Source organism: Tachyglossus aculeatus, chromosome 2 (assembly GCF_015852505.1).
Source record: "Tachyglossus aculeatus isolate mTacAcu1 chromosome 2, mTacAcu1.pri, whole genome shotgun sequence".
NCBI lineage: Eukaryota > Metazoa > Chordata > Mammalia > Monotremata > Tachyglossidae > Tachyglossus > Tachyglossus aculeatus.
This window is the reverse complement of record NC_052067.1, coordinates 140,111,472-140,134,320: the sequence shown is the minus strand read 5'-3', so window position 1 is coordinate 140,134,320 and position 22,849 is coordinate 140,111,472. Positions and strand designations below refer to the sequence as shown.

The following is a 22,849-nucleotide window of genomic DNA, read 5'->3' as shown; positions in this document are numbered from 1 at the left end:
ATGGAGAGCCTTGAAGCCCAGGGTGAGGAGTTTCTGCCTGATGCGCAGATTGATCGGTAGCCATTGGAGGTTTTTGAGGAGGGGAGTAATATGTCCAGAGCGTTTCTGGACAAAGATAATCCGGGCAGCAGCATGAAGTATGGATCGAAGTGGGGAGAGACACGAGAATGGGAGATCAGAGAGAAGGCTGATGCAGTAGTCCAGACGGGATAGGATGAGAGCTTGAACGAGCAGGGTAGCGGTATGGATGGAGAGGAAAGGGCGGATCTTGGCAATGTTGCGGAGCTGAGACGGGCAGGTTTTGGTGACGGCTTGGTTGTGAATCTTCTAAATCTTCTTTCAGGGCTTCCTCAACCCAGATTCCTTCCCTCCCTCCTTCCATCCCTGGAAAATGGGGATTGAGACTGTGAGTCCCACATGAGACAGGGACTGTGTCCATCCCGATTTGTTTGCCCTCTTGCCCCCTCCTACCTCACCTGGCTACTCTCCTACTCCAACCCAGCCCGCTCACTTCGCTCCTCTTCACTGTATTTCGCCACTGACCTCTCGTCTACCTCAGGCCTGGAACGCCCTTCCTCCTCATATCAGACAGATAATTGCTCTCCCCCTCTTCAAAGCTTTATTAAAGGCACATCTCCACCAATCAATCAATCAATCAGTTGTATTTATTGAGAACTTACTGTGTGCAGAGCACTGTACTAAGCACTTGGGAAGTACAAGTTGGCAACATATAGAGACGGTCCCTACCCAACAGTGGGCTCACAGTCTAGAAGGGGGAGACAGAGAACAAAACAAAACATATTAACAAAATAAAATAAATAGAATAGATATCAAGAAACCTTCCTGGACTGAGCCCTCCCCTCCTTTTCTCCCACTCCCTTCTGCCACTCTTACTTGCTCCTTCATTCATTCTTCCTCCCATCCCCAAAGCACACATGTATTTATCTGTATATATCTATCATTTATTTATTTATTTATTAATCTATTTATTTACATTAATGTCTATCTCCTCCTCTATATTGTGAGCTCACTGTGGGCAGGAATGTGTCTGTCTGTTAAATTGTACCCTCCCAAGTACTTAGTACAGGGCTTTGCACACAGTAAGTGCTCAATAAATAAGATTGAAAATATGAATGCCTGTCTTCCACCCCAGTGCTCAGCCTTCCCTGGCTGGAGTGCTTACTTAGCTTACTATTTGTTAAGCACTGTACTAAGGGGTCAGTCACTCAATCAAATTTATCCAGACACTACTGTGTTCATTCATTCATTCATTCATTCAATCAATCGTATTTATTGAGCGCTTACTGTTTGCAGACCACTGTACTAAACTCTTGGGAAAGTACAATACAGCAATAAAGAGTGACAATTCCTGCCCACAACGAGCTCACAGTTTAGTGACGGGGGAAACATATATAAATAGACAGTCATCGAGATAAATACTGTGTGCAGAGCATTGTACGAAGCACTTGGGAGAATACAATAATAAACAGACACATTCCCTGCCCACAACGAGCTTACAATCTAGAGGGGACTAGGGTAAATACAAGTTTATCAGTCATCGAGATAAATACTGTGTGCAGAGCATTGTACGAAGCACTTGGGAGAATGCAATAATAAACAGACACATTCCCTGCCCACAACGAGCTTACAGTCTAGAGGGGACTAGGGTAAATACAAGTTTATCAGGTCGGACACAGTCCCTGTCCTACATTGGTGGTCACTGTATCAATTGGAGAGAGGAGGATGTAATCCCCATTTTACAGATGAGGTAACTGAGGCCCAGAGAAGGTGAAGTGACTTGACCGACGTCACACAGCAAGCAGTGAGCAGAGCTGGGATGAGAACCCAGGTCCTCTCTCTCCCAGGTTGGGGCTCTTTCCACCAGGTCATGCTGCTTCTCATTTCCCAGTGATCCTCTGCAACCTCCTTCATCCTCAGGTAGGGCTATGCCTGTCTTCTCTATCGCATGCTCTGCCCACACGAAGCGTTTAGTAAGTAGCTCGGATTGGCTTTGTAGCTTACTGTGTATATCTGTGTGTGTGTATATGATGGAGCCTGTAGTCTGCACACAATGGGAAGTGAACAGGGCCCAAGACTGGGCCCTATAGAAGGAAAAAGGAGGAGAAGACACAGTGTCATGATTCCTGACTGCAAGGGGCTGATGCGTGGCTTAATGGAAAGAGCCCGGGCTTGGGCGTCAGAGGTCACGGGTTCTAATCCAGGCTCCGACACCTGTCGGCCGTGTCACTTTGGACAAGTCAGTTCACTTCTCTGGGCCTCAGTTCCCTCATCTGTAAAATGGGGATTAAGACTGTAACCCCCCCGTGGGACAACCTGATCTCCTTGTAACCTCTCCAGCTCTTTGAACAGTGCTTTGCACATAGTAAGTGCTTAATAAATGCCATTATTATTATTATTCTAATCCTGGCTCCGACACCTGTCGGCTGTGTCACTTTGGACAAGTCAGTTCGCTTCTTTGCTCCTCAGTAACCTCATCTGTAAAATGGGGATTAAGACTATAACCCCCCCATGGGACAACCTGATCTCCTTGTAACCTCTCCAGCGCTTAGAACAGTGCATTGCATATAGTAAGCGCTTAATAAATGCCATCATTACTATTATTCTAATCCTGACTCCGACACCTGTCGGCTGTGTCACTTTGGACAAGTCAGTTCGCTTCTCTGGGCCTCAGTAACCTCATCTGTAATATGGGGATGAAGGCTGTGAGCCCCATGTGGGACAACCTGATTACTTTGTCTCTACCCCAGTGCTCAGAACAGTGCTTGGCACGTAGTAAGCGCTTAACAAATACCGTCATTATCAAGAAGGTTGCGTGAGCTTTAAGTGTTTAGTACAGTGCTAAAAAGAGCTTACAAAATATGATTGAATAGTCTGTTGGGTGAAAAGGGACACACACACACACACACACACACACACACACACACACACACAAACACACACTCTGATTCTCCACCCCCACTTCAAAGGTACATCTCCTCCAAGAGGCCTTTCCTGACTAAGCCCTCCTTTCCTCTTCTCCCTCTCTTTCCTCTGCTTCATCCTGACTCTCTGTCTTTGTTCAGCCCCTGTCAATCAATCAATCAATCATATTTATTGAGCACTTACTGTGTGCAGAGCACTGTACTAAGCGCTTGGGAAGTACAAGTGGGCTGCCCCGCCCAGCCCCACAGCACTTAGGTCCATTTAAGTCATTTATATATTTATATTCATGTCTGCCTCCCCAGCTAGACTGTAAGCTCGCTGTGGGTAGGGAATGTGTGTGTTTACTGCTCTAGTGTACTCTTCCAAACACTTAGTACAGTGCTCTGCACACGGTATGCACTCAATACGATTGGCTGACTGACACACACAAACACACATGCACGCACACACCCACACACACGATTATCCCGTCTCCTGACCACCTAAATGCAGTCAAAACCCCACAGACTCCCACATGGGTGCAGCCTTGGAAAAGCCGTTGCCGAAAACGTTTTAATATGTCATGTCAGACCGGTCCAGATCCCCAAGTAAATAGATTCATGGAAAACATATCCCAGTGGAACATTCCAAAGCATCTGAGCCCAGGGACTGCTCCTCCCCTCTCCCACTGCCACCGCGCCCCCATCCCATCCCGGGCTGACCCCCCATCCTGGGAAGAAGGATGGGCCTGCTCCGGGGGCTGGGCTGCCGTCAGCGACCCACAGTTCGGCAGAAGATCTGCCCACCAAGTTTGCCACTGGTCCCGAATTCCTGCTGGGAACTGAGCTGACCACCTTCCACATCGGAGCTTCCTGAGGACAGGGCTTTGGTCCCCCATGTCCCCGAGGGCAGCCAGATTGTGCCAAGCCTGATTGATGTGTGGCCTAGGTGGGAAGGAGGGAGTTGTGGGCTCCAGTAGAGGTTGGCCACCCATCCTCCACCTCCATATCAAACAAAAACTCCTCTCCATTGGCTTTAAAGCAGTCCATTCCCTTGCCCCCTCCTATCTCACCTCGCTACTCTCCTATTACAATCCAGCCCACACACTTCGTTCCTCTAATTCCAACCTTCTCACTGTACCTCCATCTCACCCATCTCGCCGCCAACCCTCGCCCACATCCTGCCTTTGGCCTGGAATGCTCTCCCCGCTCAAATCAGCCAGACAATTCCTCTCCCACCTCTTCAAAGCCTTCCTGAAGGCCCATTTCCTCCAAGAGTCCTTCCCAGACTAAACCCCACTTTTCCTCATCTCCCATTCTCTTCTACGTTGCCCGGACTCGATCTCTTTGCTCTTCCCCTCTCCCAGCCCCAAAGCACTTATGTGCATAGCTGTCATTTTATATATTTGCATTGATGTCTGTCTCTCCCACTATAGAAAGTGAGCTCACTGTGGGCAGGGAGTATCACTGTTTATTGCTGTTGTACTTTCCCAAACGTTTAGTACAGTGCTCCGCACACAGTAAGTGTTCAATAAATACAATTGAATGAATGAATGGCCCCGATTCTGGCTTCCCAGAATTAATGACAGAAGTAGCAGGTGAGTAGGAAGAAAGTCTGGAAGCCACTGGGGAAGGCAGATGGAAGTTTCTGGGCCCATTTATGGGAAGACCGAGGGGACCCTCCCCCTGAGAGCTGATTGGAGACTGTCAGCTCATTGTCTCTAGACCGTAAACTTGTTGTGGGCAGGAGATGTGGCTTTTTATTGTTAGATTTTACTCTTCCAATACCTTCCAGAGTACTCTGCACACATTAAATGCTCAATAAATATGGTTGAATGAATAATAATAATGATGATAGCTTTTATTAAGCACTTACTATGTGCAAAGCACTGTTCTAAACGTTGGCGAGGTTACAAGGTGATCAGGCTGTCCCACGGGGGGGCTCACAGTTTTAATCCCCTTTTTCCAGATGAGGTAACTGAGGCCCAGAGAAGTGAAGTGACTTGCCCCAAGTCACACAGCTGACAGTTGGTGGAGCCGGGATTTGAACCCATGATCTCTGGCTCCAGAGCCCCTGCTCTTTCCATTCGAGCCACGAATGATTCCCTGTGCCCTCTGGGGCAGTGCTGGGGGTAGAACTGGGGCTGATATCGTCACTCTGGCTTCCTTGACAGGGCTGCAAAGTTTCTTCAAGAGGTTGTGTACTGGGGAGCAGAGACACCTCCCCCACCACTTTTGGCCAGCTGCATCTCTCAGACCTCACTGCCAGAATGCCCCCCCACCCCCACCCCTTCCCCATTCTCTCAGCGGGTGGGAAACCATTCAGTCCTACCTCCAGCCAAGTCCAGTCTGGCGCTTTCCCTGTGTTCCCTGCCTCCCTGGATCCAGCCAGCCTCCGAGCCAGATCCATCCCCTCTAGACTCCAAGCTGCTCCTTCAGACTGTATGCTCCTCCTTTAGACTGCAAGCTGCTCCTCTAGACTTTCAACTCTTCCTCTAGACTGCCAACCCCATCCTCTAGACTGCTCCTCCTCTAGACTGTAAACCCCTCTTCTAGATTGTAAGCCTCTCCTCTAGAATGAAGCACCTCTTCCAGACTGTAAACTCCCCCTCTAGACTGTAAGCTTCTCTTCTAGATTCCCAGCTCTCCCTCTAGACTGTTAGCTTCTCTTCTAGCCTCCCAGCTCTTCCTCTAGACTGTAAGCCTCTCCTCTAGACTGCAAGCATCTCCTCTAGACTGTACGTTTCTCCTCTAGGCTCTCAGCTCTCAAGTCCCTCCTTTAGACTGTAAGCTCCTCCTCTAGACTCTATGCTCCTCCTCTAGACGCCAATAAAATAATAATAATAATGATGGTATTTGTTAAGCGCTTACTATGTGCAAAGTACCATTCTAAGCACTGGGGGGATACAGGGTGATCAGGTTGTCCCACATAGGGCTCACAGTCTTAATTCCCATTTTACAGATGAGGGAACTGAGGCACAGAGAAGTTGTGACTCGCCCAAAGTCACACAGCTGACAAGTGGCAGAGCCGGGATTTGAACCCATGACCTTTGACTACAAAGCCCGTGCTCTTTTCACTGAGACACGCTGCTTCTCAGTCTCTTCCTCTAGACTCTAAATGCCTCCTCTAGACTGTATGACTTTAGACTCTTCCTCTAGACAGTAAGCTCGCCGTGGGTGGAGACCATGTCTACCACCTCTGTGAGCCCACTACTGGGTAGGGACCGTCTCTGTATGTTACCAACCTGTACTTCCCAAGCGCTTAGTACAGTGCTCTGCACACAGTAAACACTCAATAAATATGATTGAATGAATGAACTCTGTTCTACTGTAATAATAATGATGGTATTCGTTAAGTGCTTAATATGTGCCAAGCACTGTTCTAAGCGCCAGACTCTCCCAAGCACTTAGTACAGTGCTCTAGGCTCAGAAAGCACTCAATAAATGTGGTTGATTGACTGATTCCCAGAACTCTTTGTGCTTGGGGGGGGAATCAGCTGGGTGCCTTCCCAGACTGAGCCCCCTCCTTCCTCTCTCCCTCGTCCCCCTCCATCCCCCCATCTTACCTCCTTCCCTTCCCTACAGCACCTGTATATATGCATATATGTTTGAACATATTTATTACTCTATTTATTTATTTTACTTGTACATATCTATTCTATTCATTTTATTTTGTTAATGTATTTGGTTTTGTTCTCTGTCTCCCCCTTCTAGACTGTGAGCCCACTGTTGGGTAGGGACTGTCTCTATATGTTGCCAACTTGTACTTCCCAAGAGCTTAGTACAGTGCTCTGCACACAGTAAGCGCTCAATAAATATGATTGATCGATTGATTACAGAGCTGTGAGGTAAAGCGGTGTATGGGATTTCCATCCTCCCAACCTCTAATGGAGGGGGAGAGGATGGATTGTGGGATTTTAGGAGGGGTGGGATTTCAGCCTGGAGGTAGGGGACACAGACTTCCTTAACCAACTCAGAGCTGCCATGAGTATGCAGAATGGTATGCAAAGGGACCAGGTACCATCTCTATATGTTGCCTACTTGTACTTCCCAAGCGTTTAGTACAGTGCTCTGCACACAGTAAGCGCTCAATAAATACGATTGAATGAATGAATGAATGAATGAATGACCGGGGACGTGCTGCTAGAAGCAGTGTGGCTTAGTGGATACTGTCTCTATATGTTGCCAACTTATACTTCCCAAGCGCTTAGTGCAGTGCTCTGCACACAGTAAGCGCTCTATAAATACGATTGATTGATAGAGCACGGGCCTGAGTGTCAGAAAGACCTGGGTTCTAATCCCGGCTCCACCACGTGTCTGCTGTGTGACTTTGGGCAAGTCACTTCGCTTCTCTGGGCCTCAGTTCCCTCATCTGCAAAATGCGGATTAAGAGTGTGAGTCCCATGTGGACTCACTTTTAGACTGTGAGCCCACTGTTGGGTAGGGACTGTCTCTATATGTTGCCAACTTGTACTTCCCAAGCGCTTAGTACAGTGCTCTGCACACATTAAGTGCTCAATAAATACGATTGATGATGATGTGGGACAGGGACTGTGTCCAACCAGATTAACTCCTATCTACCCCAGCGCTTAGAACAGTTCTTGGCATATAGTAAGTGCTTAACAGATATTACTATTATTATTACCCCCGCTCAACAGTGGGGAGGGGGCCATCCTGGCAGGGGGCCAGAGATGCGCTGAGGATGACCTTCGGCAGAAGAAATCCAAGACCCACTGGGACTGGGAATGCCCTGTGAAGCCAACATAGTTTACCCCCCTGCTTCCAGGCAGGCTATCCTTAATCTCATCCCAGCTGGATGAGAATGACACTCCTCCCCGCCCCTGAGTTTGACTTCCCATAGGGAAAGAATCACCATCACACCTTCACCCCTTCCACATTCCTGGGCCTCTCAACCATCCCAATAGGAAGTTCTTTGTTCTTTCTAGCCCAAATCCCTCCTGCTGCAGCTTCAACCTGTTCGCTCATTCTTTCCCATGGATGAAGCTATCTATGGATGTCTTAGTGGCAAGAGCACGGACTTGAGAGTCAGAGATCGCGGGTTCTAATCCTGACTTCGCCACTTATCAGCTGCGTGACTTTGGGCAAGTCACTTCACTTCTCTGGGCCTCAGTTATCTGTAAAACGGGGATGAAGCTTGGGAGCCCCGCGTGGGGCAACCTGATTACCTTGTATCTGCCCCTGTGCTTAGAACAGTGCTTGGCACATAGTGAGCGCTTAACAGATACCATCATTGTTATCCCCATGGCAGCTACTATGCTGAGAGAGAAGGAGGAGAAGAGGGAGAGGAGAAGAGGAAGAAAAGGGATGGGGTGGAGGAGGAGGTGGAGGAAGAAGATGCAGGAGAAAAGAGAGAAAAAGGGAGGTGGAGGAAGAAGATGCAGGAGAAAAGAGAGAAAAAAGGGAGGAAGAGGCAGTGTGTTAATTCTACCCTTATTTCTCTCTTGCTCTCACTCTTTCTCTCTCTCTTTCCTTCCCACTCCCTCAGCCAGAGGCCATTGCTCCTTTGCTGGAGTGGGGTATGTTTGGGTTGCTTTCGGTGTTCACTTCCATCTCAGTCCTTTAATAATGATGAAATTTAATTATTAATGCATATATTATATATATATATATATTTATGGGAGTTGGGGGCGCAGATGGAGAAGTCTGTACTACAAGTTCTTTGGCTCTTCCTCTGGACTCGCTGTCATTCTAAGCACTGGGGCTTGCGCTCGCAGGATGCTCCAGTGACCTAGAGGAAGGCAGAGGAGAGGAGAGGGTGGGTCAGAGAGAGGGAATCAGAGACCTCAGTTCCCAACAGGGACATCCAAGGCCCTGACGGTTCAAGACACAGACATTCAGGTTCTGCCAGGAAGGCTGATTCCCCATTTTCAGGAAAGATGATTCCCAGCCAGAGCCAGGAAAGTTGATCGCTACTCTGCTCAGGAAGGCCCAACCTTGCCATGACCAGGAAGGTTGATCCTCACCATGGCAGGAAGGCTGATTTCCCCCATTAATAATAATGATGATGATGGTATTTGTTAAGCACTTACTATGTTCCAACCACTGTTCTAAGCACTGCAGTAGATAGAGGGTAATCAGGTTGTCCCGCGTGGGGCTCACACTTTTAATCCCCATTTTACAGATAATCTGAGGCACAGATAAATTAAGCGACTTGCCCAAGGTCACACAGCAGATGAGTGGCGGAGCTGGGATTCAAACCCACGACCTCCGACTCCCAAGCCCGTGCTCTTTCCACTGAGCCACGCTGTCCCCATTGTCAGGAAGTTTGCTAATGTTCGAGAGGCGGATCATTCATTCATTCATATTTATTGAGCGCTTACTGTGTGCAAAGCACTGTACTAAGAGCTTAGGAGAGTGCGCTATAACAGTAGTAATGATAATGACATTTGTTAAGCGCTTACTATGTGCCAAGCACTGTTCTAAGCGCTGGGGTAGATAGACTGTGGGGCTCACAGTCTTAATCCCCATTTTACAGATGAGGTAACTGAGGTACAGGGAAGTTAAGTGACTTGCCCACACAGCTGACAAGTGGCGGAGCCAGGATTAGAACCCACAACCTCCGACTCCCAAGCCCGGGCTCTCTCCGCTAAGCCACGCTCAATGATCCAGAAGGTTGATCCCCTCCATGGACGGGAAGCTGGTCCCTACCTTGAGTGGGAAGGCTGGTCCCCCACTGTTAGGAAAGATGATTCCCAGCATGGCCAGGAAGACTGATTCCCCCATTGTCAGGAAGGTTGATCCCCTCCATGGGCAGGAAGCTGGTCCCTACCTTGAGCGGGAAGGCAGGCCCCCCATTGTTAGGAAAGATGATTCCCAGCATGACCAGGAAGACTGATTCCCCCCATTGTCAGGAAGGTTGATCCCCTCCATGGACAGGAAGCTGTTTCCTACCTTGAGTGGGAAGGCTGGTCCCCCACTGTTAGGAAAGATGATTCCCAGCATGGCCAGGAAGACTGATTCCCCCCATTGTCAGGAAGGCTGATCCCCTCCATGGACAGGAAGCTGGTCCCTACCTTGAGCGGGAAGGCTGGTCCCCCACTGTAAGGAAAGATGATTCCCAGCATGGCCAGGAAGACTGATTCCCCCCATTGTCAGGAAGGCTCATCCCTGCTGTGGCCAGGAAGACTGATCTCCTCCATGGCCAGCGAGGCTGTGGCCAGGAAGTTTATCCTAATCCTGGCCAGGAAGGTTGACCCCCTGTTGTCAGGAAGGATGATTCCCTGTGGTCAGGAAGGCTGACCACTGCCCCCCCAACCCCCCGGCATTGTCAGAAAGGCTGATAATAATAATAATAATAATAATAATAATAATAATAATAATAATTACAGTATCTGTTAAGGGCTTACTATGTAATAATAATAATAATGATGGCATTTATTAAGAGCTTACTATGGGCAAAGCACTGTTCTAAGCGCTGGGGAGGTTACAAGGTGATCAGGTTGTCCCACGGGGGGCTTCCAGTCTTCATCCCCATTTTACAGATGAGGGAACTGAGGTCCAGTGAAGTGACCTGCCCAAAGTCACACAGCTGACAGTTGGCAGAGCCGGGATTTGAACCCATGACCTCCGACTCCAAAGCCCGGGCTCTTTCCACTGAGCCACGCTGCTTCTCTGCCAAGCACTGTTCTAAGCAGTTGGGTAGATACAAGGCCATCAGGTTGTCTCACATGGGGCTCACAGTCTTAATCCCCTTTTACAGAGGAGGTAACTGAGGCCCAGAGAAGTTAAGTGGCTTGCCCAAGGTCACGCGGCAAAGTGGCAGAGCTGGGATTAGAACCCACGTCCTCTAACTCCCAAGCCCGGGCTCTTTCCACTAAGCCGCGTTGATGATCCCTGCCAAGGAAGGTTGATTCCTCGCTCACTGTCAGGAAGGCTGATCCTTGCAGTGACCTGGAATTAGCCTGGCCTAGTGGATAAAGCCCAGATTTGGGAGTCAGAAGGACTTGGGTTCTAATCCCACCTCCACCATTTGCCGGTTGTGTGACCTTGGGCAAGCCCCTTAACTTCTCTGAGCCTCAGAAGTCAAGGGCAAGAAGTCACTTCTCTGTTCTCAGTTCCCTCATCTGTAAGATGGGGGTGAAGACTGTGAGCTCCACGTGGAACAGGGACTGTGTCCAACTTGATTAACCTGTATCAATCCCAGTGCTTAGTACAGTGCAAGTGCACTGAGAAGCAGCGTGGCTCAGTGGAAAGAGCCCAGGCTTTGGGGTCCGGGGTCATGGGTTCGAATCCTGGCTCCACCACTTGTCAGCTGTGTGACTTTGGGCAAGTCACTTAACTTCTCTGGGCCTCAGTTCCCTCATCTGTAAAATGGGGATGAAGACTGTGAGCCCCCCCGTGGGGCAACCTGATCTCCTTGTAACCTCCCCAGCGCTTAGAACAGTGCTTTGCACATAGTAAGCGCTTAATAAATGCCATCATTATTATTATTAAAGTGCTTAACAAATCCCATAAAAAAATGGTTGACTCCTTGCCATGACCGGGAAGGTTGATCCTTGCCACAGTATGGAGAAGCAGTGTGGTTCAGTGGAAAGAGCCCAGGCTCGGGAGTCAGAGGTCATGGGTTCAAATCCCGGCTCTGCCAACTGTCAGCTGTGTGACTTCGGGCAAGTCACTTCACTTCTCTGGACCTCAGTTCCCTCATCTGGAAAATGGGGATTATCAATCAATCAATCAGTCATATTTATTGAGCACTTACTGTGTGCAGAGCACTGTACTAAGCGCTTGGGAAGTCCAAGTTGGCAACATATAGAGACAATCCCTACCCAACAGTGGGCTCACAGTCTAAAAGGGGGAGACAGAGAACAAAACCATACTAACAAAATAAAATAAACTGTGAGCCCCACATGGAACAACCTGATCACCTTGCATCCTCCCCAGCGCTTAGAACAGTGCTTTGCACATAGTAAGCACTTATCAAATGCCATCATTACTATTATGGAAGGCTGATTCCCTTCCTGGTCAGGAAAGTTGACCCTCCTGGCATTTAGGCTGGATCTTGGGGGGAGGGATTCTAGACTGGAAGCTCGCTGTGGGCAGAGAATGTGTTTACTCTTCTGTTGTAAATAAATAAAATAATAATAATGGCATTTATTAAGCGCTTACCATGTGCAAAGCACTGTTCTAGGCGCTGGGGAGGTTACAAGGTGATCAGGTTGTCCCTCGTGGGGCTCACGGTCTTAATCCCCATCTCACAGATGAGGTAACTGAGGCCCAGAGAAGTGAAGTGACTTGCCCAAAGTCACCCAGCTGACAATTGGCGGAGCCGGTATTTGAACCCGTGACCTCTGACTCCAAAGCCCGGGCTCTTTACCACTGAGCCACGCTGCTTCTCCTGTACTCTCCCAAGCGCTTAGTACAGTGCTCTGCACACAGCAAATGCTCAATCAACACGACCGACTGACTGAGGGGAGTTGCTGTGCTGCTTTAATTCTATTCTATTTGTTCTGACGACTTGACACCCGTCCACATGTTTTATTTTGTTGTCCGTCTCCCCCCTTCTAGACTGCGAGCCCGCTGTTGGGTCGGGACCGTCTCCATATGTTGCCAACTTGGACTTCCCAAGCGCTTAGTCCAGTGCTCTGCCCACAGTAAGCGCTCAATAAATAGGGTCCCAAGTCTCAACAACCCAAATTAGAGAGTTTGCGGCCAAGAGGGAACAGCCTGGCCTGACCCGAAGCCAGGAGATTTGGGCAGCACTGGACCGGCTTTAGAGAGGCAGGGGAATTACAGGCTTGTGTTGGGCATGGCGTAGTGGATCGACCACCAACCAGCACTCAGCAGGTCATGGGTTCTAATCCCGCCTCTGCCACCTGTCTGCTGTGTGGCCTGAGGCAAGTCACTTCACTTCTCTGTGCCTCAGTTCCCTCAGCTGTAAAATGGGGATTGAGACTGGGAGCTCCACGTGGGGTAGGGACGTGTGCGTCATTAATAATAATAATTATGGCATTTATTAAGCACTTACTATGTGCAAAGCACTGTTCTAAGCGCTGGGGCGGTTACAAGGTGATCAGGTTGTCCCACGGGGGGCTCACAGTCTTCATCCACATTTTACAGATGAGGGCACTGAGGCACAGAGAATAATAATAATAACAATAATGACGTCTATTAAGTGCTTACTCTGTGCAAAGCACTGTTCTAAGCGCTGGGGAGATTACAAGGTGATCAGGTTGTCCCACGGGGGGCTCACAGTCTTAATCCCCATTTTACAGATGAGGGAACTGAGGCACAGAGAATAATAATAATAACAATAATGATGTCTATTAAGTGCTTACTCTGTGCAAAGCACTGTTCTAAGCGCTGGGGAGGTTACAAGGTGATGAGGTTGTCCTACAGGGGGCTCACAGTCTTAATCCCCATTTTACAGATGAGGGAACTGAGGCACAGAGAATAATAATAGTAACAATAATGACATCTATTAAATGCTTACTATGTGCAAAGCACTGTTCTAAGTGCTGGGGAGGTTACAAGGTGATCAGGTTGTCCCACGAGGGGCTCACAGTCTTCATCCCCATTTTACAGATGAGGGAACTGAGGCACAGAGAATAATAATAATAACAATAATGACATCTATTAAGTGCTTACTCTGTGCAAAGCACTGTTCTAAGCGCTGGGGAGGTTACAAGGTGATCAGTTTGTCCCACGGGGGGCTCACAGTCTTCATCCCCATTTTACAGATGAGGTCACTGAAGCCCAGAGAAGTGAAGTGAACTGCCCACAGTCACACAGCTGACAACTGGTGGAGCCGGGATTTGAACCCATGACCTCTGACTCCAAAGCCCGGGCTCTTTCCATTGAGCCACGCTGCTTCTCTGAGTGCCTGGCACATAGTAAGTGCTTAGCAAATACCACAATTGTTATTATTAGGTGTTGAAAGCTGGTCACAGACTGGCTTATCCTCTGATACGCTAGCCACCCTCCCCTCTGTATAGACTATGAACTTGACTGCAGATGCCTTAAGCAGCGTGGCTCAGTGGAAAGAGCCCGGGCTTCGGAGTCAAAGGTCATGGGTTCAAATCTCGGCTCCAGCAACTGTCAGCTGTGTGACTTTAGACAAGTCACTTCACTTCTCTGAGCCTCAGTTACCTCATCTGTAAAATGGGGATTAAGACTGTGAGCCCCCCACGGGACAACCTGATCACCTTGTAACCTCCCCAGCGCTTAGAACAGTGCTTTGCACATAGTAAGTGCTTAATAAATGCCATTATTATTATTATTATTATTATTATTATTATTAAGCACTCTGATATACATCGCAGCCCCACAGCACTTATGGAAATATTCTTACACTCTACTATTTCTCCTTTCCTTAATCAATTTTCATGTCTGTCTCCCACTGCAGACTGTAAGCTCCTTGTGGGCAGGAATTGCGTCTATCAACTTGAAAAGCAGCGTGGCCTGGTGGCTAGAGCCTGGGCCTGGGAGACAGAAAAATAATAATAATAATAATAATAATAATAATAGCATTTGTTAAGCACTTACTATGTGCAGAGCACTGTTCTAAGCGCCGGGGAGGATACAAGGTGATCAAGTTGTTCCACGTGGGGCTCACAGTCTTAATCTCCATTTTACAGACAAGGTAACTGAGGCTCAGAGGAGGTAAGTGACTTGCCCAAGGTCCCACAGCAGACTTGTGGTGGAGTCGGGATTCGAACCCATGACCTCTGACTCCAAAGCCCGGGCTCTTTCCACTGAGCCACGCTGGGGCTCCACCACTTGTCTGCTGTGCGACCTTGGGCAAGTCACTTCTTTGCGCCTCAGTTCCCTCATCTGTAAAATGGGGCTTAAGACCTTGAGCCCCACAAGGGACGGGAACTGTGTCCAAACTGATTATCTTTTAGACTGTGAGCCCACTGTTGGGTAGGGACCGTCTCTCTATGTTGCCAACTTGGACTTCCCAAGCGCTTAGTACAGTGCTCTGCACACAGTAAGCACTCCCTAAATACGATTGATGATGATGATGATGATTATCTTATATCTACCCCCGTGCTTAGTACAGTGCCTGGTATATAGTAAGCGCTTAACAAATGCCAAAAAAACCCCCGAACTCCGTTGCATTTTCACAAGCACTTAGTACAGTGCTCCATACACAGTAAGTGCTCAGTAAGTACCATTGATTGATTAACGTGCTGTGTGGCCAACAACCGGTCTCCGCCCTCTCTGGGCTGCCTTTTCCCTACTGGTCAGTTGGGAAGGATGGTGATTCCGACTGGCCTGAACTGGCCTCTGAGTGGCCTGTTGTATTGGACTCCTCCAAGTGCTTAGTAAAGCGCTCTGCACATAGTAATTGCTCAATGCAGCCCATTGATTGATTAATCGATTGACTGCTCCGGGTGCCTAGCTGGATTTGGGCAGGTTGGAAAAGCCCCCCCCTGCCTCCCACCCCTCTGTGGGCCTGCTGGGCCCAGGAACCCCGGGAATCAGAGGGTCATGGGTTTTAATCCTGCCTCTGCCACCTGTCCGCTGCGTGACCTCAGGCAAATCGTTGCGCTTCTCTGGGCTTCAGTTACCTCATCTGTAAAATGGAGATTGAGAGTGTGGATCCCATGGGGGACGGGGACTGTGTCCAGTCCGATTTGCTTATATCCACCCCGGCGCTTAGTACAGTGCCTGGTGCGTAGTAAGCGCTTAACAAATACTACAGTTATTATTGGACATTTTGGCTCCTGAAGAGTGAAAGTCATCCCGGAAGGTTCATACTGTAAAGGCCCTGGCTCTTTGAGCGTTGATCAGTGCTCTGTAAGCATTCAATAAATAGCACTTTTGATGAATTGATTGACAGTGAGGTGGGGCAATCAGTATCCGGATTTCTGGGCCTTCGTCTGGTCTTGGACTTTCCCCTTCATTCATTCGCTCATCGAATCCTATTTATTGAGTGCTTACTGTGTGCAGAGCACTGTACTAAGCGCTTGGAAGAGTACAATACAACAGTAGACAGACCCTCCTCCCTCCCTTGGCAAATCCCTGTTCGATCTCCATCCCCCGACACCCTCCAGCCCACCCACGCCCAGCTTGTCCCAGGAGCGCTTAGAACAGTGCTCTGCACAATAATAATAATAATAATAATTGCATTTAGTAAGCGCTTACTATGTGCAAAGCACTGTTCTAAGCGCTGGGGAGGTTACAAGGTGATCAGGTTGTCCCACGAGGGGCTCACAGTCTTAATCCCCATTTTACAGATGAGGTAACTGAGGCCCAGCGGGAGAGAAATAATAATAATAATAATAATAATAGCATTTATTAAGCGCTTACTGTGTGCAGAGCACCATTCTCAGCGCTGGGGAGGTTACAAGGTGATCAGGTTGTCCCACGAGGGGCTCACAGTCTTAATCCCCATTTTACAGATGAGGTAACTGAGGCCCAGCGGGAGAGAAATAATAATAATAGCATTTATTAAGCGCTTACTGTGTGCAGAGCGCCATTCTCAGCGCTGGGGAGGTTACAAGGTGATCAGGTTGTCCCACGGGGGGCTCACAGTTTTCATCCCCATTTAACAGATGAGGTAACTGAGGCCCAGAGAAGTGAAGTGACTTGCCCAGAGTCACACAGCTGACAAGTGGCAGAGCCGGGATTTGAACCCATGACCTCTGACTCCAAAGCCCGGGCTCTTTCCGCTGAGCCCACGCTGCTTCTCCAAATAACATGGAGTTGTAGATTGAGCATACCAGCCTCTGACCCTTGTCGGCTGTGTGACCTTGGGCAAGTCACTTCACTTCTCTGTGCCTCAGTGACCTCATCTGTTAAATGGGGATGGAGACTGTGAGCCCCACGTGGGACCTGGACTGTGTCCAACTCAATTTGCTTGTTTCCACCCCAGCGCTTAGTACAGTACTTGGCACACAATAAGCACTTAACAAATACCACAATTATTATTAGTAGTACTAGTAGTAAGCACTCAATAAATATCATTGATTGATTGATTAATTGAGGAGGAGTCCTGTAGCCAGGGAGGAAAGCTTTCACCAGTCATTCATTTTTCATTCATTCAGTCGTATTTATTGAGCGCTTACTGTGTGCAGAGCACTGTACTAAGCGCTTGGGAAGTACACATTGGCAACAGTCAGCGGGGCTCAGTGGAAAGAGCATGGGCTTTGGAGTCAGAGGTCAAGGGTTCAAATCCCGGCTCCGCCAATTGCCAGCTGTGTGACTTTGGGCAAGTCACTTCACTTTTACTTGTACATATCTATTCTATTTATTTTATTTTGTTAGTATATTTGGTTTTGTTCTCTGTCTCCCCCTTTTAGACTGTGAGCCCACTGTTGGGTAGGGACTGTCTCTATATATTGCCAGCTTGTACCTCCCAAGCGCTTAGTACAGTGCTCTGCACACAGTAAGCGCTCAATAAATACGATTGATTGACTGATTCTCTGGGCCTCAGTTCCCTCATCTGTAAAATGGGGATGAAGACTGTGAGCCCCCCATGGGACAACCTGATCACCTTGTAACCTCCCCAGCGCTTAGAACAGTGCTTTGCACACAGTAAGGGCTTAATAAATGTTATTATGTCTCTGTCAATCTCTGTCTCCCCCTTTTAGACTGTGAGCCCACTGTTGGGTAGGGACTGTCTCTATATGTTGCCAATTTGTACTTCCCAAGCGCTTAGTACAGTGCTCTGCACATAGTAAGCGCTCAATAAATGCGATTGATGATGATGATGATGATGATGATTATTATTATTATTTCTCTCCCGCTGCTTGAGGAATCTTTGGCTGGTCCTTCCCTCCTCCAAATTCATTCAGTCATATTTATTGAGGGCTTACTGTGTGCAGAGCACTGTGCTAAGCACGCCGGGGCCTGGCCCGGCCTCTCCCAGCCCACGGGGCTTGGCTCTCTCTCCGCCTCCCCTGGCCTCATCTTTCCTGTAAAGGTTCAGCCTGGGGCTTTCCTCCTCCAGGAAGTCCTCCTGGAATAGAGAGGGCATTCCCGTCTTGCCAGGGTGGGAGGGGGAAGCAGCCCCTAGGCCGCAGGCCAGCACAGCGCCAAGGCCCGGATTCAAGCAGGGACAACTCCCGGCCTTGGCCGTCTCTCTCCTAGAGCCGGCCGGTCAGTCAGTCATATTTATTGAGAGCTTACTGTGTACAGAGCACTGTACTAAGCTCCCCACCACTGGTTTCAAAGCACTCAACCACCGTGCTCCCTCCTACCTCATCATCATCATCAATCATATTTATTGAGCGCTTACTATGTGCAGAGCACTGTACTAAGCGCTTGGGAAGTACAAACTGGCAACACATAGAGACAGTCCCTACCCAACAGTGGGCTCACAGTCTAAAAGGGGGAGACGGAGAACAAAGCCAAACATATTAACAAAATAAAATAAATAGGATGGATATGTACAAGTAAAATAAATAGAGTAATAAATATGTACAAACATATATACAAATATACAGGTGCTGTGGGAAAGGGAAGGAGGTAAGATGGGGGAGATGGAGAGGGGGACGAGGGGGAGAGGAAGGAAGGGGCTCAGTCTAGGAAGGCCTCCTGGAGGAGGTGAGCTCTCAGCAGGGCCTTGAAGGGAGGAAGAGAGCTAGCTTGGCGGATGGGCAGAGGGAGGCCATTCCAGGCCCGGGGGAGGACGAGGGCCGGGGGTCGATGGCGGGACAGGCTCCACTTGCTACTCTTCCTTTACTTCTTTAATGCTCCCCTTCTCACTGTACCTCCGTCTTGTCTCACTCACCTCCTATCCCTCGCCCACGTCCTGCCTCTGGCCTGTCCCGCCGTCCCTCCTCAAATCAATCAATCGTATTTATTGAGCGCTTACTGTGAGCAGAGCACTGTACTAAGCGCTTGGGAAGTCCAAGTTGGCAACATATAGAGACAGTCCCTACCCAACAGTGGGCTCACAGTCTAGAAGGGGGAGACAGAGAACAAAACCAAACATATTAACAAAATAATCCGACAGACAATGACCCTCCCTCCCTTCAAATCCTTACTGAAGGCCCATCTCCTCCAGGAAGCCTTCCCAGACTAAGCCCTCCTTTCCTCTTCCCCCACTCCCTCCTGCGTCGCCCTGACTCGCTCCCTTTATTCATCCCTCTCCCAGCCCCACACCACTTACGTCCATATCCGTTATTTATCGATTTATATTCATGTCTGTCTCCCCCCGCTAGACTGTAAGCTCACTGTGGGCAGGGAATGTGTCTGTTTATTGTTATAGTGTATTCTCCCAAGTGCTTAGTACGGTGCTCTGCACGGAGTAAGCGCTCAATAAATACGATTGAGTGAATGAATGAATGAATGAGCCGTATAAATAATAATAATAATAACGGCATTTATTAAGCGCTTACTATGTGCAAAGCACTGTTCTAAGTGCTGGGGGCGTACAAGGTCATGAGGTGGTCCCACGTGGGGCTCACAGTCTTTATCCCCGTTTTACAGATGAGGGAACTGAGGCACAGAGAAGTGAAGTGACTTGCCCAACATCACACAGCTGACAAGTAGCGGAGCCACATTCCCTGCCCACAATGAGCGTACAGTCTAGAAGGGGAGACAGACATTAATAGAAATAAATAAATGATTAATATGGACATTATAAGTGTCGTGGGGCTGGATAGGAAACCTGCTGAGTCCTGGGGGCAGGGGGCAGGCAGGGACCCTTCACCTCCTTCCCCAACCAAACATAACATCATGGAGTGGCCTAAGTAATAATAATAATAATAATGGCATTTATTAAGCGCTTATTATGTGCAGAGCACTGTTCTAAGCGCTGGGGAGGTTACAAAGTGATCAGGTTGTCCCACAGGGGGCTCACAGTCTTAATCCCCATTTTACAGGTGAGGTAACTGAGGCTCAGAGAAGTTGACTTGCCCAAAGTCACACAGATGACAATTGGTGGAGTCGGGATTTGAACCCATGACCTCCGACTCCAAAGCCCGGGCTCTTTCCACTGAGCCACGCTGCTTCTCTAAGTAGCCAGGCGATCTACTCAGACTAATCGACTGGATTTAGTGATATAAAAGAAAGGTCTTGTTATGGCCCTTTCTGCCCTATTTTTGTGTCTATCATCAATCGTACTTATTGAGCGCTTACTGTGTGCAGAGCACTGTACTAAGCGCTTAATGCTATCATTAAGTCTATCATGCTGCTAAGGTGTTTTGTGGACTGTGTTTGGATCCCAGCGTGGCTTAGTGGCAAGAGCCGTGAACCCATTGTTGGGTAGGGACCGTCTCTATATGTTGCCAACTTGCACTTCCCAAGCGCTTGGTACAGTGCTCTGCACACAGTAAGCGCTCAATAAATGCGACTGAATGAATGAACGAATGAATGAAAGAGCCCGGGCTTGGGAGTCAGAGGTCGTGGGTTCTAATCCCGACTCCGCCACTTGTCAAATGTGTGACTTTGAGCAAGTCACTTCACTTCTCTGCGCCTCAGTTCCCTCATCTGTAAAATGGGGATTAAGACTGTGAGCCCCACATGCGACAACCTGATCACCTTGTATCCATCCCAGCTCTTAGTACAGTGCCTGGCACATAGTAAGCACTTAACAAATACCACAATTATTATTATTATTATTGTTATATTATAACAATATATTATATTGTTATATAATTGTTATATTGTTATACAGTACAACATTAGACTATACTATAATATAATAATAATATAATATATATATAATATATAATATAATATATAGTATGTCCCCCTCCCCATTTCCATCCCCCCGCCTTACCTCTTCCCTTCCCCACAGCACCTGTCTATATGTATATGTGTTTGTACATATTTATTACTCTATTTATTTTACTTGTACATATCTATTCTATTTATTTTATTTTGTTAATATGTTTTGTTTTGTTCTCTGTCTCCCCCTTCTAGACTGTGAGCCCACTGTTGGGTAGGGACCATCTCTATATGTTGCCAACTTGGACTTCCCAAGCGCTTAGCACAGTGCTCTGCACACAGTAAGTGCTCAATAAATATAATTGATTGATTGTTATATAATAATAATTATTATATTGTTATATTGTATAACAATATATCATATTGTTATATAATAATAATAAGTGAGCCCACTGTTGGGTAGGGACTGTCTCTATATGTTGCCAACTTGTACTTCCCAAGCGCTTAGTACAGTGCTCTGCACACAGTAAGCACTCAATAAATATGATTGATTGATTGATTGATTTGTTAAGCACTTACTGTGTGCCAGGCACTGTACTAAGCACTGGGGTGGATACAAGCAAATCGGGTTTGGTGTGACTTGGTACCGAGACCATGTTGTTCTTTGGTCACGGGCCCAGGAGGACTCTGGGTAGAGTCCTGCCAACCATGGAATCAATCAATCAATCAATCAATCAATTGTATTTATTGAGCGCTTACTGTGTGCAGAGCACTGTACTAAGCGCTTGGGAAGTCCAAGTTGGCAACATATAGAGACAGTCCCTACCCAACAGTGGGCTCACAGTCTAAAACGGGGAGACAGAGAACAAAACCAAACATACTAACAAAATAAAATAAATAGAATAGATATGTACACCAGGGGTGTCTCTCCCAGTCAACTCTCATCTTAAGCTCGTCTCTAGACTGTAAGCTCGTTGTGGGCAGGGAACGTATCTGTTCTATTATACTCTTCCAAGCGCTTAGTACAGTGCTCCGCACACAGTAAGCACTCAATAAATACACTTGACTGACTGACTGCTGGAAAATGGCGATGATTTTCCCGTCCTTCAGGCCCTTAGGGTTTGGGTTTATTTTTTTCCGTTGAAGGTAATGAAGCAAAGCCTGATTAATCCCTTCTCTTCCCAACTTATCTGGCCCTCTATTCTCTACCCCACTGCCCTTTCAGTGTTTGTACATATTTATTACTCTATTTATTTATTTATTTTACTTGTACATATCTATTCTATTTATTTTATTTTGTTAGTATGTTTGGTTTTGTTCTCTATCTCCCCCTTTTAGCCTGTGAGCCCACTGTTGGGTAGGGACTGTCTCTAGATGTTGCCAACTTGTACTTCCCAAGTGCTTAGTACAGTGCTCTGCACACAGTAAGCTCTCAATAAATACGATTGATTGATTTCAGCACTTTCAAGTCAGCTGAGCACTTGGGCGTGCAATCCTCTTATCACTGCACTGATAATAATAGTATTTGTTAAGCACTTACTATGTACCAGGCACTGTTCTAAGCACTTAAGGACATACATTTCTATTCTGTGGCTTACTCTTACCTGTAATTTAATTTAGTGTCTGTCTCCCCCTCTAACCTGTAAGCTTCTTGTGGACAGGGAACATGTCTACACACTCTGTTGGATCCCCACAGCACCTGTATATATGTATATATGTTTGTACATATTTATTACTCTATTTATTTATTTTACTTGTACATATTTAATCTATTTTATTTTGTTAGTATGTTTGGTTTTGTTCTCTGTCTCCCCCTTTTAGACTGTGAGCCCACTGTTGCATAGGGACCGTCTCTAGATGTTGCCAACTTGTACTTCCCAAGTGCTTAGTCCAGTGCTCTGCACACAGTAAGCGCTCAATAAATACGATTGATTGATTGACTCTTCCAAGCTCTGCACCTGGTAAGGGCTCAATAAATAAGCTGTTCTCCCTCCTGCTTAGACTGCGAAACGCTTGTGGGACAGAGACTGTGGCCAACTTAATTAACATGTATCTATCCCAGTGCTTAGCACAGTGTTTAACACATAGGAAGCACCTAACAAATACCATAAAAAAAATAAATTCCATTGATTGATTGATTGTGTGATAATAATGATTATGCTGATAATAATGGTACAAAGGAAGCACCTAAAAATACCATAAAAAATTAAAAATTAAATTCCATTGATTGATTGATTGTGTGAGAATAATGATTATACTGATAATAATGGTATATAGGAAGCACCTTAAAATACCATAAAAAATAAAAAATTAAATTCCATTGATTGATTGTGTGATAATCATGATTG

At 47.4% G+C, this 22,849-nt stretch overlaps 1 protein-coding gene across 1 annotated transcript in view; it reads right to left on the bottom strand.

Annotated features, from left to right (window-relative positions):
* Window positions 1-22,849, bottom strand: part of CHRDL2 (chordin like 2) — a 122,294-nt gene that overhangs the window by 5,534 nt on the left and 93,911 nt on the right. The window contains exon 12 of the mRNA XM_038765163.1: window positions 3,706-3,794. Within this exon, the coding sequence (XP_038621091.1) occupies window positions 3,706-3,794 (89 nt within the window). The remainder of the gene's footprint in view (window positions 1-3,705; window positions 3,795-22,849) is intronic.